This window comes from Coregonus lavaretus (assembly GCF_964263955.1).
Source record: "Coregonus lavaretus genome assembly, chromosome: 5".
Classification (NCBI taxonomy): domain Eukaryota; kingdom Metazoa; phylum Chordata; class Actinopteri; order Salmoniformes; family Salmonidae; genus Coregonus; species Coregonus lavaretus.
The window spans coordinates 66,123,792-66,140,148 of NC_139992.1; the positions used below are offsets into that span (position 1 = coordinate 66,123,792).

The following is a 16,357-nucleotide window of genomic DNA, read 5'->3' on the forward strand; positions in this document are numbered from 1 at the left end:
GGAGAGGTATCGCATCCCAAAGCATGACATATATATGGCTCATGTGACTAGTTTATTTCCATGCCAGTAACACCTAGGAAGTGCTGGCTGATCACTGATCCCTGCCAGGCTGTTGAGTCACATCACGTCATTCCATTACCTGATTGAAATCCCTGGGTCTGTTTTCCCCTTGGTGAAATGGCTGTCCTCAAGGCTGATTGATTTGGGTTCCACCTCCGTGAACACAGGTACTCTACTTGAACATGATGCTCTTGAAGTGTTACTCATCGATTGACACAGGTTCTATAATTATATATAATACAATTACATTTATTATAAAAGTAAGGATTACATTTGCACTGAATATAGTATTTCCACTAAATTTGTGTTCATGGGTTCGTGTGATAAGGCATCTCTCTTGTTAGTGTTTAGATACACTACATGACCAAACGTATGTGGACACTCGTCGAACATCTCATTCCAAAATTATGGGCATTATATGGAGTTATATGCTGCTATAACAGCCTCCAATCTTCTGGGAAGGTTTTCCACTAGATGTTGGAACATTGCTGCGGGGACTTGCTTCCATTCAGCCACAAGAGCATTAGTGAGGTCGGGCACTGATGTTGGGCGATTAGCCCTGGCTCGCAGTTAGCGTTCTAATTCATCCCAAAGGTGTTCGATGGGGTTGAGGTCAGGGCTCTGTGCAGGCCAGTCAAGTTCTTCCACACCGATCTCGACTAACCATTTCTGTATGGACCATAATTAGTGTACGGGGGCATTGTCATGCTGAAACAGGAAAGGGCCTTCCCCGAACTGTTGCCACAAAGTTGGAAGAACAGAATTGTCTAGAATGTCATTGTATGCTGTAACGTTAATATTTCCCTTCACTGGAACTAAGGGGCCTAGCCCGAACCATGAAAAGCAGCCCCAGACCATTATTCTTCATCCACCAACTTTACAGTTGGCACTATGCATTCAGGTAGGTAGCGTTCTTCTGGCATCTGCCAAAACCAGATTCGTCTGTCGGACTGCCAGATGGTGAAGCGTGATTCATCTCTCCAGAGAACGCATTTCCACTGCTCCAGAGTCCAATGGCGGCGAGCTTTACACCACTCCAGCCGACGCTTAGCATTGCGCATGGTGATCTTTGGCTTGTGTGCGGCTGCTCGGCCATGGAAACCCATTTCACGGCGGTCCCGTTCTGTGAGCTTGTGTGGCCTACCATTTCACGGCTGAGCCGTTGTTGCTCCTAGATGTTTCCACGACACAATAACAGCACTTACAGTTGACCGGGGAAGCACTAGCAGGGCAGAAGTTTGACTAACTGACTTGTTGGAAAGGTGGCATCCTATGACGGTGCCACGTTGAAAGTCACTGAGCACTGAGATTGCATGGCTGTGTGCTCGATTTTATACACCTGTCAGAAACGGGTGTGGCTGAAATAGCCGAATCCACTAAGTTGAAGGGGTGTCCACATACTTTTGGCCATGTAGTGTATCTTTGGATATTTGAATAGATTTTGTATGGCAAGAATAATGGTTTATTAAAATGTTTCTCCCCAAAATTAGCAAGGTATAGACTACAGATTTTGGGCCAGTTTTACAAAAAGTTTGAACCTGTTATCTTTAGTGATTTTTTAAAATCTTAATTTGGCTATTCTTTAACCATTCGATCTTGTTCCTCTCCTTTTTTAACACTGAAAATCTTGTCCTTGAAGTACAAAGTGAAGTATTTAGTTAATACATTATGTCACCATTTTCTGTTAACAACCAAAAACATTAGCAATTGACAGACAACAGGATTTCTTGTTAGGGGATTTATTAGCATGACCAGAGGAAGGAGGATACAGGTTATAAAACAGGAAATGGAACAGGGGGGTCATTCTGGATGAGTTGCATTCTCTCTTGGCTGGGGGGTCATAAGACATAAGACACTGGGACTCTGTGGCTGAGTAGAGGAGCCCTATTCTCGTCTGCCTCGGCCATTCTTCAGCCAGGACACAAAGTCCTTGGCTGCCTGGTCCTGCAGGTAGGAGCTCACGTCACTGGTGTAGGTACCCTCTGCATGTCGTTTGATGGGACCACTGAAAAAACATGGAGAGATTTTATAGTGTTGATAGTAACTATTTATAGTTGATAATATGAGGATTAACAGTTGTTAAGCAGATTGATTCACTTTGCATTATTAAGCTGCTATAGTAAGATTTTACTGAGCTGTAATTTAAAACCATATAAAACCATGATAATCCCCAAGATGTTAAATATTTACAGTATGTCATAAAATCTAGGACATTTTTATCTTCGGTTATAGCTCAGCAAAAAAAAAAATCATCATATCTCTTAAGTACTGCATTCATACAGTTTCAGTGTAAGCTGGATCATATTGGAAGATGATCCACTGCTTTGTGAAATGGAATGAGGAAAACAGACACACCAGTTGGAGAAGAAGAAAGAAACACTCACCCACTTCTCTTGGAGTTCATTAGCCACTGGACAAAGTCTTGCGCTCGTCTCGACTCGAGATATTTACTGTAGTCGTTAGAGAATGTTCCCTCTGAATGTCTCTTCATGTTTGAAAGCTCCCTTGGCTCACTGAACATAGAGTCCTCTGTCAATAGGCTGCAAAAACAGACAAGTCAGTAGTTACAGGATGCTGATCTACAGAGAGAGAGAGAGAGAGAGAGAGAGAGAGAGAGAGAGAGAGAGAGAGAGAGAGAGAGAGAAGCCTCAACCTGAATGGTGCAGAGTTCAGAAGTTGCTCCTAGTTCGAGGCTCTTACCTAGAGTTGTCCTCTGTGTCCTCCTGCGGGATCTGCAAGCTGCTCTGAACAATGATCAAGAGCAGAAGTCCAGCGAAAGAGTGGGTGCCTTTCATCTTTTGACCTCCTAGATATTAGCAGTGAAAATAGGAGATTGTTAAAAAGAATCTGCAACTTCAGCCAAACAGCATCATATAGAAGATAATCTCATTCTGAATTGAATATCATTCAGAGAAACTTCCTAATGGGAAGTATCAGCGGTTGAAAATGAGTTTTAGGGGTTTGGTGCTGCTCACCTGTGTTCCCTCTGTTGAGTGTCAGTGAGAAAGGGGGAGTCTGTGTCTGGCTGCCTGCTGTGCGTAGGTAGATCTCTGCTGGTTTCTCCTCTCTTTGGCTCCCTGGAGCTGCTTCTTGGTCCCTTCTTGGTCTGGCCAGCCTTTATATAGTTGAGCTGGGTGACTGTCTGCTCAGGTGGCACCCTCCTCACAGACGCACAAGCAGATTCGTTACTCTCAATCCATTAGTCAGAACTCGACTCAATGCACTAGATACATTTGCAGTCCATATTTGTTTAAAGGGAGATGTGGAAATGTCCAGAGGTAAAAGCTGTCACTTAGGTGTCGAAATCAAACAGGATTTCATCCTGTCCAACAAATCCAAATACTTATATAACAGTCTACCATCTGTGTTCACATAACCTGGTTTGCACTGCAGGTTCAGTGTTTGTGGAATGTAAGAATATGGAGTTAACTCAACTTTGAAACACCTCTTTTCAGCATTTTATTCATGAGTGGAATTTAGAGAATTATCAGATATTTAGGTGATCAAGGCACGAACACAATGTAATTCAGTATTATATTAATTTGTTTATTTGTTCAATACTCATATGATCATATGCGAAACACACAGTCTGTATCAATAATGTGTCCAGACTGAAGAATCATATACAGTTGAAGTCGGAAGTTTACATACACTTAGGTTGGAGTCAAAACTCGTTTTTTCAACCACTCCACAAATTTCTTGTTAACAAACTATAGTTTTGGCAAGTCAGTTAGGACATCTACTTTGTGAATGACACAAGTAATTTTTCCAACAATTGTTTACAGACAGATTATTTCACTTATAATTCACTGTATCACAATTCCAGTGGGTCAGAAGTTTACATACACTAAGTTGACTGTGCCTTTAAACAGCTTGGAAAATTCCAGAAAATGATGTCATGGCTTTAGAAGCTGCTGATAGGCTAATTGACATCATTTCAGTCAATTGGAGGTGTACCTGTGGATGTATTTCAAGGCCTACCTTCAAACTCAGTGCCTCTTTGCTTGACATCACGGGAAAATCAAAATAAATCAGCCAAGACTTCAGAAAAAATATGGTAGACCTCCACAAGTCTGGTTCATCCTTGGGAGCAATTTCCAAATGCCTGAAGGTACCACGTTCATCTGTACAAACAATAGTATGCAAGTATAAACACCATGGGACCACGCAGCCGTCATACCGCTCAGGAAGGAGACGCGTTCTGTCTCCTAGAGATGAACGTACTTTGGTGCGAAAAGTGCAAATCAATCCCAGAACAACAGCAAAGGACCTTGTGAAGATGCTGGAGGAAACAGGTACAAAAGTATCAATATCCACAGTAAAACGAGTCCTATATCGACATAACCTTAAACGCCGCTCAGCAAGGAAGAAGCCACTGCTCCAAAACCGCCATAAAACAGTCAGACTACAGTTTACAATTGCACATGGGGACGAAGATCGTACTTTTTGGCCATAATGACCATCGTTATGTTTGGAGGAAAAATGGGGTTGCTTGCAAGCCGAAGAACACCATCCCAGCCGTGAAGCAAGGGGCTGGCAGCATCAAGCTGTGGGGGTGCTTTGCTGCAGGAGGGACTGGTGCACTTCACAAAATAGATGGCATCATGAGGAAGGAAAATTATGTGGATATATTGAAGCAACATCTCAAGACATCAGTCAGGAAGTTAAAGCTTGGTCGCAAATCGGTCTTCCAAATGGACAATGACCCCAAGCATACTTCCGAAGTTGTGGCAAAATGGCTTAAGGACAACAAAGTCAAGGTATTGGAGTGGCCATCACAAAGCCCTAACCTCAATCCAATAGAACATTTGTGGGCAGAACTGAAAAAGCGTGTGCGAGCAAGGAGGCCTACAAACCTGACTCAGTTACACCAGCTCTGTCAGGAGGAATGGGCCAAAATTCACCCAACTTATTGTGGGAAGCTTGTGGAAGGCTCCCCAAAACGTTTGACCCAAGTTAAACAATTTAAAGGCTATGCTACCAAATACTAATTGAGTGTATGTAAACTTCTGACCCACTGGGAATGTGATGAAAGAAATAAAAGCTGAAATAAATCATTCTCTCTACTATTATTCTGACATTTCACATTCTTAAAATAAAGTGGTGATCCGAACTGACCAAAGACAGGGAATTGTTCCTAGGATTAAATGTCAGGAATTGTGAAAAACTGAGTTTAAATGTATTTGGCTAAGGTGTATGTAAACTTCCGTCTTCAACTGTACAATGTGAACTTGGTACATACTCATATACACTACATGTCCAAAAGTATGTGGACACCACTTCAAATGAGTGGATTCAGCTATTCCAGCCACACCCGTTGCTGACAGGTGTATAAAATCGAGCACACAGCCATGCAATCTCCATAGACAAATATTGGCAGTAGAATGGCCCGCACTGTCATAGGATGATACCTTTCCAATAAGTCAGTTCGTCAAATTTCTGCCCTGCTAGAGCTACCCCAGTCAACTAACGCTGTTATTGTGAAGTGCAAACGTCTCGGAGCAACAACGGCTCAGCCGCGAAGTGGTAGGCCACACAAGCTCACAGAATGGGACCGCCGAGTGCTGAAGCATAGCGCGTAAAAATTGTCTGTCCTCAGTTGCAACACTCACCACCGAGTTCCAAACTGCCTCTGGAAGCAACGTCAGCACAAGAACTCTTCGTCTGGAGCTTCATGAAATGGGTTTCCATGGCCGAGCAGCCGCACACAAGCCTAAGATCACCATGTGCAATGCCAAGCGTCGGCTTGAGTGGTGTAAAGCTCGCCGCCATTCGAATCTGGAGCAGTGGAAACGCGTTCTCTGGAGTGATGATTCACGCTTCACCATGTGGCGAATCTGGGTTTGGCGGATGTCAGGAGAACACTACCTGCCCCAATACATAGTGCCAACTGTAAAGTTGGTGGAGGAGGAATAATGGTCTGGGGCTGTTTTTCATGGTTTGGGCAAGGCCCCTTAGTTCCAGTGAAGGAAAATCTTAACGCTACAGCATACAATGACATTCTAGACAATTCTGTGCTTCCAACTTTGTGGCAACAGTTTGGGGAAGTCCCTTTGCTGTTTCAGCATGACAATAACCCTGTGCATGAAGCGAGGTCCATATTGAAAAAGTTTGTCGACATCGGTGTGGAAGAACTTGACTGACCTGCACAGAGCCCTGACCTCAACCCCATCGAACACCTTTGGGATGAATTGGAACGCCGATCTGCATACCCATAACATGATGCAGCCACCACAATGCTTGAAAATATGGAGAGGGGTACTCCGTAATGTGTTTTTTTGGATTTGCCTAAAAAATAACATGTTTTATTCAGGACAAAAAATAAATTGCTTTGCACATTTTTTTTGTAGTATTACTTTAGTGCCTTGTTGCAAACAGTATGCATGTTTTGGAATATTTGTATTCTGTACAAGCTTCCTTCTTTTCACTCAATTAGTTTAGTATTGTGGAGTAACTACAATGTTGTTGATCCATCCTCAGTTTTCTCCTATCACAGCTATTAAACTGTGTAACTGTTTTAAAGTCACGATTGGCCTCATGGTGAAACCCCTGAGCGGTTTCCTTACTCTCCGGCAACTTAGGAAGGACCTCTGTATCTTTGTAGGGACTGGGTGCATTGATACATATTACATATTATTAATAACTTCACCATGCTCAAAGGGATATTCGATGTCTGCTTAAATTTTTTTCACACATCTACCAATAGGTGCCCTTCTTTGCGAGGCATTGGAAAACCTCCCTGGTCTTTGTGGTTGAATCTGTGTTTGAAATTCCCTACTTGACTGAGGGACCTTACAGATAATTGTATGTGTGGGGTACAGAGATGAGGTAGTCATTCAAAAATCAGGTTAAACACTATTATTGCACACAGAGTGAGTCCATGCAACTTATTATGTGACTTGTTAAGCACATTTTTACTCCTGAACTTATTTAGGCTTGCCATAACAAAGGGTTTGAATAATTATTGACTCAAGACATTTCAGCTTTTAATTTGTAACTAATTTGTAAGAATGTCTAAAAACATAATTCCAGTTTGACATTAAAATAAAAATAAATATGCCATTTAGCAGACGCTTTTATCCAAAGCGACTTACAGTCATGCGTGCATACATTTTTTTTTATATATTAAAAAATAAAAATAAAAATAAAAATAATTGTGTATGGGTGGTCCCGGGGATTGAACCCACTACCTTGGCGTTACAAGCGCTGTGCTCTACCAGCTGAGCTACAGAGGACAATGGGGGTTATGCGGTATTGTGTGTAGGCCAGTGACTTAAAATCTCTATGTAATCCATTTTTAATTCAGGCTGTAACACAACAAAATGTGGAAAACGTAAAGGGTTGTGAATACTTTCTAAAGGCACTGTACCATGTGAACTTGGTATATACTCATACCAATGTTTAAATCACAATACAGTTGAATAGCCATCCCTAGCCACCTGGTACTCTGCCCTGCAGCTTGAGACTAATATGCCATGTATATAGAGAGTCATTGAACGCTGGTCACCTCATATTCTCTTTATATACTTTGTTTACTCACTGTGCATTCGGAAAGTATTTAGACCCCTTGACTTTTCCACATTTTGTTACGTTACAGCCGTATTCTAAAATTGATTAAATCGTTTTTTCCCCTCATCTATCTACACATAATACCCCATACTGACAAAGCAAAAGCAGGTTTTTCAAATCTTTGCAAATGTATTAAAAATCAAAAATGGAAATATTACATTTACATAAGTATTCAGACCCTTTACTCAGTATTTTGTTAAAGCACCTTTGGCAGCGATTACAGCCTCGAGTCTTCTTGGGTATGACGCTACAAGCTTGGCACACCTGTATTTTGGGAGTTTTCTCACTCTAATATACAGTATCTATTCAGGAACTGTATTTGGGGAGTTTCTCCTATTCTTCTCTGCAGATCCTCTCAAGCTCTGTCAGGTTGGATGGGGAGCATCAACACACAGCTATTTTTAGGTCTCTCCAGAGATGTACGATCAGGTTCATGTCGGGGCTCTGGCTGGGCCACTCAAGGACATTCAGACTTGACCCGAAGCCACTCCTGCGTTGTCATGGCTTCCCTCGATCCTGACTAGTCTCCCAGTCCCTGCTGCTGAAAAACATCCCCATGATGCTGCCACCACCATGCTTCACCGTAGGGATGGTGTCAGGTTTCCTCCAGATGTGACGCTTGGCATTCAGGCGAAAGAGTTCAATCTTGGTTTCATCAGACCAGAGAATCTTGTTTCTCATGGTTTGAGAGTCCTGTAGGTGCCTCTTGGCAAACTCCAAGCGAGCTGTCATGTGCCTTTTACTGAGGAGTGGCTTCTGTCTGACCATTCTACCATAAAGGCCTGATTGGTGGAGTGCTGCAGAGATGGTTGTCCTTCTGGAAGGTTCTCCCATCTCCACAGAGGAACTCTGGAGCTCTGTCAGAGTGACCATCGGGTTCTTGGTCACCTTCCTGACCAAGGCCCTTCTCCCCCAATTGATCAGTTCGGCCGGGTGGCCAGCTCTAGGAAGAGTCTTGGTGGTTCCAAACTTCTTCCATTTAAGAATGATGGAGGCCACTGTGTTCTTGGGGACCTTCAATGCTGCAGAAATTTTTTGGTACCCTCCCCCAGATGTGATCCTCGACACAATCCTGTCTCGGAGCTCTACGGACAATTCTTTCGACCTCATGGCTTGGTTTTTGCTCTGACATGCACTGTCAAATCTAGGACCTTATATAGACATGTTTGTGCCTTTTCAAATTTTACATTTAAGTCATTTAGCAGACGCTCTTATCCAGAGCGACTTACAGTTAGTGAGTGCATACATTACATGTTTTTTGTTGTTGTTATTATTATTTTGTAATACTGGCCCCATGTGGGAAATGAACCCACAACCCTGGCGTTGCAAACGCCATGCTCTACCAACTGAGCTACATCCCTGCCGGCCATTCCCTCCCCTACCCTGGACGACGCTGGGCCAATTGTGCGCCGCCCCATGGGTCTCCCGGTCACGGCCGGCTACGACAGAGCCTGGATTCGAACCAGGATCTCTAGTGGCACAGCTAGCACTGCAATGCAGTGCCTTAGACCACTGCGCCAATTGAATTTACCACAGGTGGACTCCAATCAAGTTGTAGAAACATCTCAAGGATGATCAATGGAAACAGGATGCACCTGAGCTCAATTTCGAGTCTCATAGTAAAGGGTCTGAATACTTCTGTAAATAAGGTATTTCTGTTTTTTATTTTCAATAAATTAGCAAAAATTGCTAAAAACCTGTTTTCGCTTTGTCATTATTGGGTGTTATGTGTATATTGAAAAAGAATTCCAGCGCTGAAGACGTCGACATTGGTCTGCTAATACAAGACTAGTAAAGGCCCAGTGCACTACTTTTGTGATTTTTTAAAAACTAAATGTATTTGAGTGTTTACCAGCATTTTAACTTGAGTCTGATAAATATCTGTACAAAACAGTTAATCTGATAATACTTGTGGAATATAAAAATACTTGCTTGATATTTTTTCCAATTTCTTGAAATACTTTGCAATTGCAACTTATTTATTTGTGAAAACTGAAATGGTCTATTAATTCCTTTATAGTAGACGCTCTTATCCAGAGCAACTTACAGTAGGGAGCGCATACATTTTCATACTGGTCCCTCGTGGTAATCAAACCCACAACCCTAGCATTGCAAGTGCCATGCTCTACTAACTGAGCCACATCATCACATCACATCATCACAAACCACTTGATGTTTCAATGTACTCAATTACTGTATTGTGCATTGTTTTTCTTCATGGTGATGGAATGTCTACAGGAACAAACCTAGATGACCAGCCTATGTGCAATACAGTAATGTACATGTTACATTAAGTGGTTTGTAAGGATGGTAAATTAATACTGCACAAAAAGTAGTTGTTTTCCATGTTATTTGATCAAGAATATATTTAATTTGATGTGGATGTTTTGTGTCTTTGCCCATAACTTTGCACCTTTTGATGTAAATGTTTTATTAACAGGGTTTTGTACTTTCTGAATCCATTAGAATGACAATCGCAGAGAAAGGGACAGGGCAACTCTTACAGTTCCAACTATTGAATCCTGCAAAATACTGTTCTAAATAATACAATTACCTTTTTTGCCAATTTGGGATTCTTCAATGTAGCCACCCTTTGCCTTGATGACAGCTTTGCACACTCTTGGCATTCTCTCAACCAGCTTCATGAGGTAGTCACCTGGAATGCATTTCAATTAACAGGTGTGCTTTCTTAAAAGTTAATTTGTGGAATTTCTTTCCTTCTTAATGTGTTTGAGCCAATCAGTTGTGTTGTGACAAGGTAGGGGTGGTATACAGAAGATAGCCCTATTTGGTAAAAGAACAAGTCCATATTATGGCAAGAACAGCTCAAATAAGCAAAGAGAAACGACAGTCCATCGTTACTTTAAGACATGAAGGTCAGTCAATCCAGAAAATTTCAAGAACTTTTAAAGTTTCTTCAAGTGCAGTCGCAAAAACCATCAAGTGCTATGATGAAACTAGCTCTCATGAGGACCGCCACAGGAAAGGAACACCCAGTTACCTCTGCTGCAGAGGATAAGTTCATTAGAGTTATCAGCCTAAGAAATTGCAGCCCAAATAAATGCTTCACAGAGTAACAGACACATCAACGTCAACTGTTCAGAGGAGACTGCGTGAATCAGGCCTTTATGGATGACGAGCGGATAAGAGCCAATCTATAATTTCGATTAAGACATTAATAAGTGAGCTAAGACGGACGTAGTCAATATAACTATTTGTTCAATACTTTTGAAATGTACAGCGACAGAATTCAGAAGATGGGCCGTTCTTACACTATTCTCCCTGTACAACAAGTCAGATCCGTAGGATAAATAAAGGGGGCATATAAGCAGACAATGAAAGCTCTTACAATATTCAATGATTACATTTCCTAAAACAGGCTATAGGCTACATGTGCACCACCAAGTCAGGACAGTAGGCTAAATTATGAGGGGGAAAGGGACCAAATTATTAGGGTGAGGCACATGGGCTACTAACAGCTTACTACACAACATACACTCAGTATTACTTTCTTAGCTACAGTATACATATCTCCCTGGCATATTACATCATTTATGCAGCAGCATACAATACATTTTGGGACTAACCTTGTTGTGCTGTGCTCACTTGAACAGGAAGCTGGCGCGGCGGGCCTTCTTGGGCAAATTTTGTCATCAAACTTTGTCATCAAAGTCTGGCATTCTCTGGATTTATGGTGCTTTCAAGACAACTGGGAACTCTGAAAAAACAAGGTTGAATCATGACGTCAGTGATCTTTAGGTCGGAACTCTAGAAAGAGGCCAGAGTTCCCGACTTGGAATTCCGAGTTGGATGACCGTATTTTCTCAGTTGGAGCTCGTTTTTCTCAGAGTTCCCAGTTGTCTTGAACAACTGAAGTCTGAGATTTCACAGTTACGAGTTTCCAGTTGTTTTGAAGTGGCAGAAGTCATGCTGGATTGACAGCATGGCCAATGTATTCAACCTTTTATGGCCCATGATGTTGAATGTTTATCCTTTTAATCTTGGAAAAGAGACCCTTAAACCAAGACTTGGACCACACACCCACTCCACTGAATAGCAGGCTAGTGAATGCTTTGCAATGCTTGCAGTTAGCCACTGATTCCTTCATTCCAAACCACTGTTGAATTTGCGATTTCCAACTTGTGTAATGTTTATGTCCAATGGCCGATGAGCACCGATACGTTTTATCTATAATTTCTCTTCATATGACAAGGATTGAAAAGGATTTTCCAGTGACGGTCGACTTGATTCATGATGATGACTGCTAGGTTGCTAGCTAAGATTTTGAAAGTATGATGTTGACATGATCAGTCCAATCAAAGCTACGGTAGATATAACGTGATTTGAAGCCACTTTATCTGTGGCCAATGACCTTGAGCCTTCTTGGATGGGCACTTCTAAAGTAATTCTATTGCAGCACCCAAGGGGCTTGAATTTTCTAGCTCTACCCATAGATTTTGTGGTGACATAGTGTCCCCATGAGTGACAGAACACTGAGCCAATCATGGCTTGCAAACTGATATGTGACACGTTTTAATGCCAAAATAACATGCAAAACAGGGATAAAAAAAATAAAAATAAAAAATATATATATATATATTTTTTTAGCTAAACAGGTGGGGCTCAAAACAGGTGGAGCTCTGCCCCACCTGCCCTGAATGACGGGTCGCCACTGCTGGTGGACCATTCTTGATACAGGGGAAACTGTTGAGCGTGAAAAACACATTAAATTCTTGACACATTAAAACCGGTGCGCCTGGCACCTACTACCATAACCCATTCAAAGGCACTTACATTTTTTTTGTCTTGCCCATTCACCCTCTGAATGGCAAACATAGACAATCCACGTCTCAATTGTCTCAAGGCTTAAAAATCCTTCTTTAACCTGTCTCCTCTCCCTTCATCTACACTGATTGAAGTGGATTTAACAAGTGGCATCAATAAGGGATCATAGCTTTCACATGGATTTACCTGGTCAGTCTATGTCATGGAAAGAGCAGGTGTTCCTAATGTTTTGTACACTCTGTGTAGTTCATATCATTATGTCATAGATACAGTTAGGTCATATCCAAACCACTCTGTGAAGGGTATGCAAAATGTCTTACAAACTGTCAAATGTGTGTAATGAAAGTTGTAACATATAGTTTGGATGTAACATACAGTCCTAACTCCCCAAAATATTCTTACACATGTAGTTAGCCCTAGGACTATCAAACATAGGCAAACATAGGCATACTGTAGATTAGAACCAATTAAGAATATTAGATACTCCTTACGCAGACTCCAAGTGCAACCCATCATCCCCACCACCTCCCTCAGGTAGTCCTCCCCAAACCAATATTTACCATGGCCTCAAAGTCAACGTGTTGGTCAACCAGGGCTTTGGAAATCTGTGCAGATTGCTGGATGTGAACATTGTCTACAAGAAAAATAAACTGTTTGTAATATATTATTGAACAAGGAAATATATGCATCTGTCAAATACCATTAAAACCTATTTTGAGTAAGATCAGGAGCACTCACCTGTTAATGGCTGTAGTGAGGACTGTATTCTATACATTATAAATGAAGAATACAGCATTGTGTGTGAGTGCATGATTGATTAGCATGTAAAATATTTAACTGAAACAGAGACACATACCATCAGCTGTCCCATGAACCAGGATCTGATTTGAAATTCTGTGCTCTAGTTGTTACTGTGGAATTCTGTTGAATAGAAAGTTGTTTTTATGTAGACACCGTTAAAGTTGACATGCAATAGATTATTTGATGAATAAGAGGGACACTGTGATGTTTCTGATGTCTTTATCTTGTAAGAGTCAGCATTCATCTCCGGTTTACTCATATAGCCTTCAGTATACACGAGTCTGGAAAAGGAATATCCAGCTAGTGACTGTACTCATATAAGGTGAAACAAACACAGCCTTTTGAAGTTTATGCATTACTAAATGCATGTTCTTATGGTATTTCACCTGTTGTATGATTATACACCCTGATACGTAACATAACATCTGCTGCTAAGGCCACTTTCTACCACTCTAAATTCCAAGCATCTGCCTCTAACCCTAGGAAGCTCTTTGCCACATTCTCCTCCCTGCTGAATCCCCCCCCCCCACCATCCTCCCTCTCTGTGGATGACTTCGTCAACCATTTTGAAAAGAAGGTTGACGACATCCGATCCTCGTTTGTTAAGTCAAATGACACTGCTGGTCCTGCTCACACTGCCCTACCCTATGCTTTGACCTCTTTCTCCCCTCTCTCTCCAGATAAAATCTTGCGACTTGTGACGGCAGGCCGCCCAACAACCTGCCCGCTTGACCCTATCCCCTCCTCTCTTCTCCAGACGATCTCCGGTGACCTTCTCCCTTACCTCACCTCGCTGATCAACTCATCCTTGACCGCTGGCTATGTCCCTTCCGTCTTCAAGAGAGCGAGAGTTGCACCCCTTCTCAAAAAACCAACACTCGATCCCTCTGATGTCAACAACTACAGACCAGTATCCCTTCTCTCTTTTCTCTCCAAAACTATTGAGCGTGCCGTCTTTAGCCAACTCTCTTGCTATCTCTCTCAGAATGACCTTCTTGATCCAAACCAGTCAGGTTTCAAGACTGGTCATTCAACTGAGACTGCTCTTCTCTGTGTCACGGAGGCTCTCCGCACTGCTAAAGCTAACTCTCTCTCCTCTGCTCTTGTCCTTCTAGACCTGTCTGCTGCCTTTGATACTGTGAACCATCAGATCCTCCTCTCCACCCTCTCCGAGCTGGGCATCTCCGGCGCGGCTCACTCTTGGATTGCGTCCTACCTGACCGGTCGCTCCTACCAAGTGGCGTGGCGAGAAGCTGTCTCCGCACCACGTGCTCTCACCACTGGTGTCCCCCAGGGCTCAGTTCTAGGCCCTCTCCTATTCTCGCTATACACCAAGTCACTTGGCTCTGTCATATCCTCACATGGCCTCTCCTATCATTGCTACGCTGACGATACACAACTAATCTTCTCCTTTCCCCCTTCTGATAACCAGGTGGCGAATCGCATCTCTGCATGTCTGGCAGACATATCAGTATGGATGATGGATCACCACCTCAAGCTGAACCTTGGCAAGACGGAGCTGCTCTTCCTCCTGGGGAAGGACTGCCTGTTCCATGATCTCGCCATCACGGTTGACAACTCCGTTGTGTCCTCCTCCCAGAGTGCGAAGAGCCTTGGTGTGACCCTGGACAACACCCTGTCGTTCTCCGCTAACATCAAGGCGGTGACCCGATCCTGTAGGTTCATGCTCTACAAAATTCGGAGAGTACGACCCTGCCTTACACAGGAAGCGGCACAGGTCCTAATCCAGGCACTTGTCATCTCCCGTCTGGATTACTGCAACTCGCTGTTGGCTGGGCTCCCTGCCTGTGCCATTAAACCCCTACAACTCATCCAGAATGCCGCAGCCCGTCTGGTGTTCAACCTTCCCAAGTTCTCTCACGTCACCCCGCTCCTCCGCACACTCCACTGGCTTCCAGTTGAAGCTCGCATCTGCTACAAGACCATGGTGCTTGCCTACGGAGCTGTGAGGGGAACGGCACCTCCGTACCTTCAGGCTCTGATCAGTTCCTACACCCAAACGAGGGCATTGCGTTCATCCACCTCTGGCCTGCTGGCTCCCCTACCTCTGCGGAAGCATAGTTCCCGCTCAGCCCAGTCAAAACTGTTCGCTGCTCTGGCACCCCAATGGTGGAACAAGCTCCCTCACGACGCCAGGACAGCGGAGTCACTCACCACCTTCCGGAGACATTTGAAACCCCACCTCTTTAAGGAATACCTGGGATAGGATAAAGTAATCCTTCTACCCCCCCCTTACCCCAACCCACCCCCCCCCCCCCCCCCCTAAAATAAAAAATAAAAAAATATTTGTAAAGTGGTTATCCCACTGGCTATAAGGTGAATGCACATATTTGTAAGTCGCTCTGGATAAGAGCGTCTGCTAAATGACGTAAATGTAAATGTAATAATATTCCCATTTAGCTACTGGGGCAACTGCTATTCCACACTTGAAAACTCCACTTCCAGCAACCAAAGCCATCAACGTGACAAAGCCACCATATGACTGAAAAACAGATGATTTCAAACCACATCAGTTAGAGTTTAATTTACCAATTATTTACGACAACACATTTATAAGAAATATAGACAAAATCTAAGAGAATATCCAATTGACGAAACCCCATATGACTATTCATTCTTTGTCTATAAAGCCCATGTCAATGAATTTTCTAGTAACAAAAAAACTAAACATCTTTATTTGATCTGCTCTAGCTACGGTATTATGGCATTCAAGTGTTGATCTCATCAGAATCAAAAACTGATGAGAGCAGATTACATTGATGAGACCTTTTTCAAGAGCAACAGATAGCCCACTTTGGGATACTCCCAATTTGCATTAATTATCAGATATGAATACATTGCCTTGTATTTTTTTTTGTACATATTGTTAAACAGATGTTATACTTGACACACTGAGGACTCTGTAGTTCAATGGCATTTTACCCCACGGACGTTATTTAATCTTCCACCTTAAATGTTCCAAGACGTTGGTAGATGGAGTGCATTATTTTCTCACACTGGTAACCGCTTCCCCGTCCATCGAAACTGGCCACTATGATCCCCTTCGTACTGGAGAGGTACGAACCCCAGTTCAGTCTGTAGCGATAATCTGTCTTCTGACTACAGGGGCCTCCATATCTGC

The 16,357-nt window shown here is 42.8% G+C and overlaps 1 protein-coding gene and 1 pseudogene across 2 annotated transcripts in view; both read right to left on the bottom strand.

The window, feature by feature from the left end:
* Positions 1-1,944: 1,944 nt before the first annotated feature.
* On the bottom strand, positions 1,945-2,855 carry LOC311129373 (glucagon-2-like; the record flags this gene model as incomplete). Its single annotated transcript, XM_084161658.1, has 3 exons — positions 1,945-2,065; positions 2,445-2,600; positions 2,761-2,855. 3 exons carry the CDS (start codon positions 2,853-2,855, stop codon positions 1,945-1,947), a joined length of 372 nt encoding a protein of 123 aa, XP_084017784.1.
* Positions 2,856-12,944: 10,089 nt separating this feature from the next.
* The window catches only part of LOC311129323 (dipeptidyl peptidase 4-like), a 36,791-nt pseudogene continuing 33,378 nt past the window's right edge, over positions 12,945-16,357 (bottom strand). The window contains exons 17-22 of the transcript in view: positions 16,159-16,353; positions 15,830-15,884; positions 15,618-15,718; positions 13,439-13,496; positions 13,271-13,335; positions 12,945-13,048 (exon numbers count right to left, since the gene is read on the bottom strand). The product of the transcript in view is annotated as a dipeptidyl peptidase 4-like (transcript). The remainder of the gene's footprint in view (positions 13,049-13,270; positions 13,336-13,438; positions 13,497-15,617; positions 15,719-15,829; positions 15,885-16,158; positions 16,354-16,357) is intronic.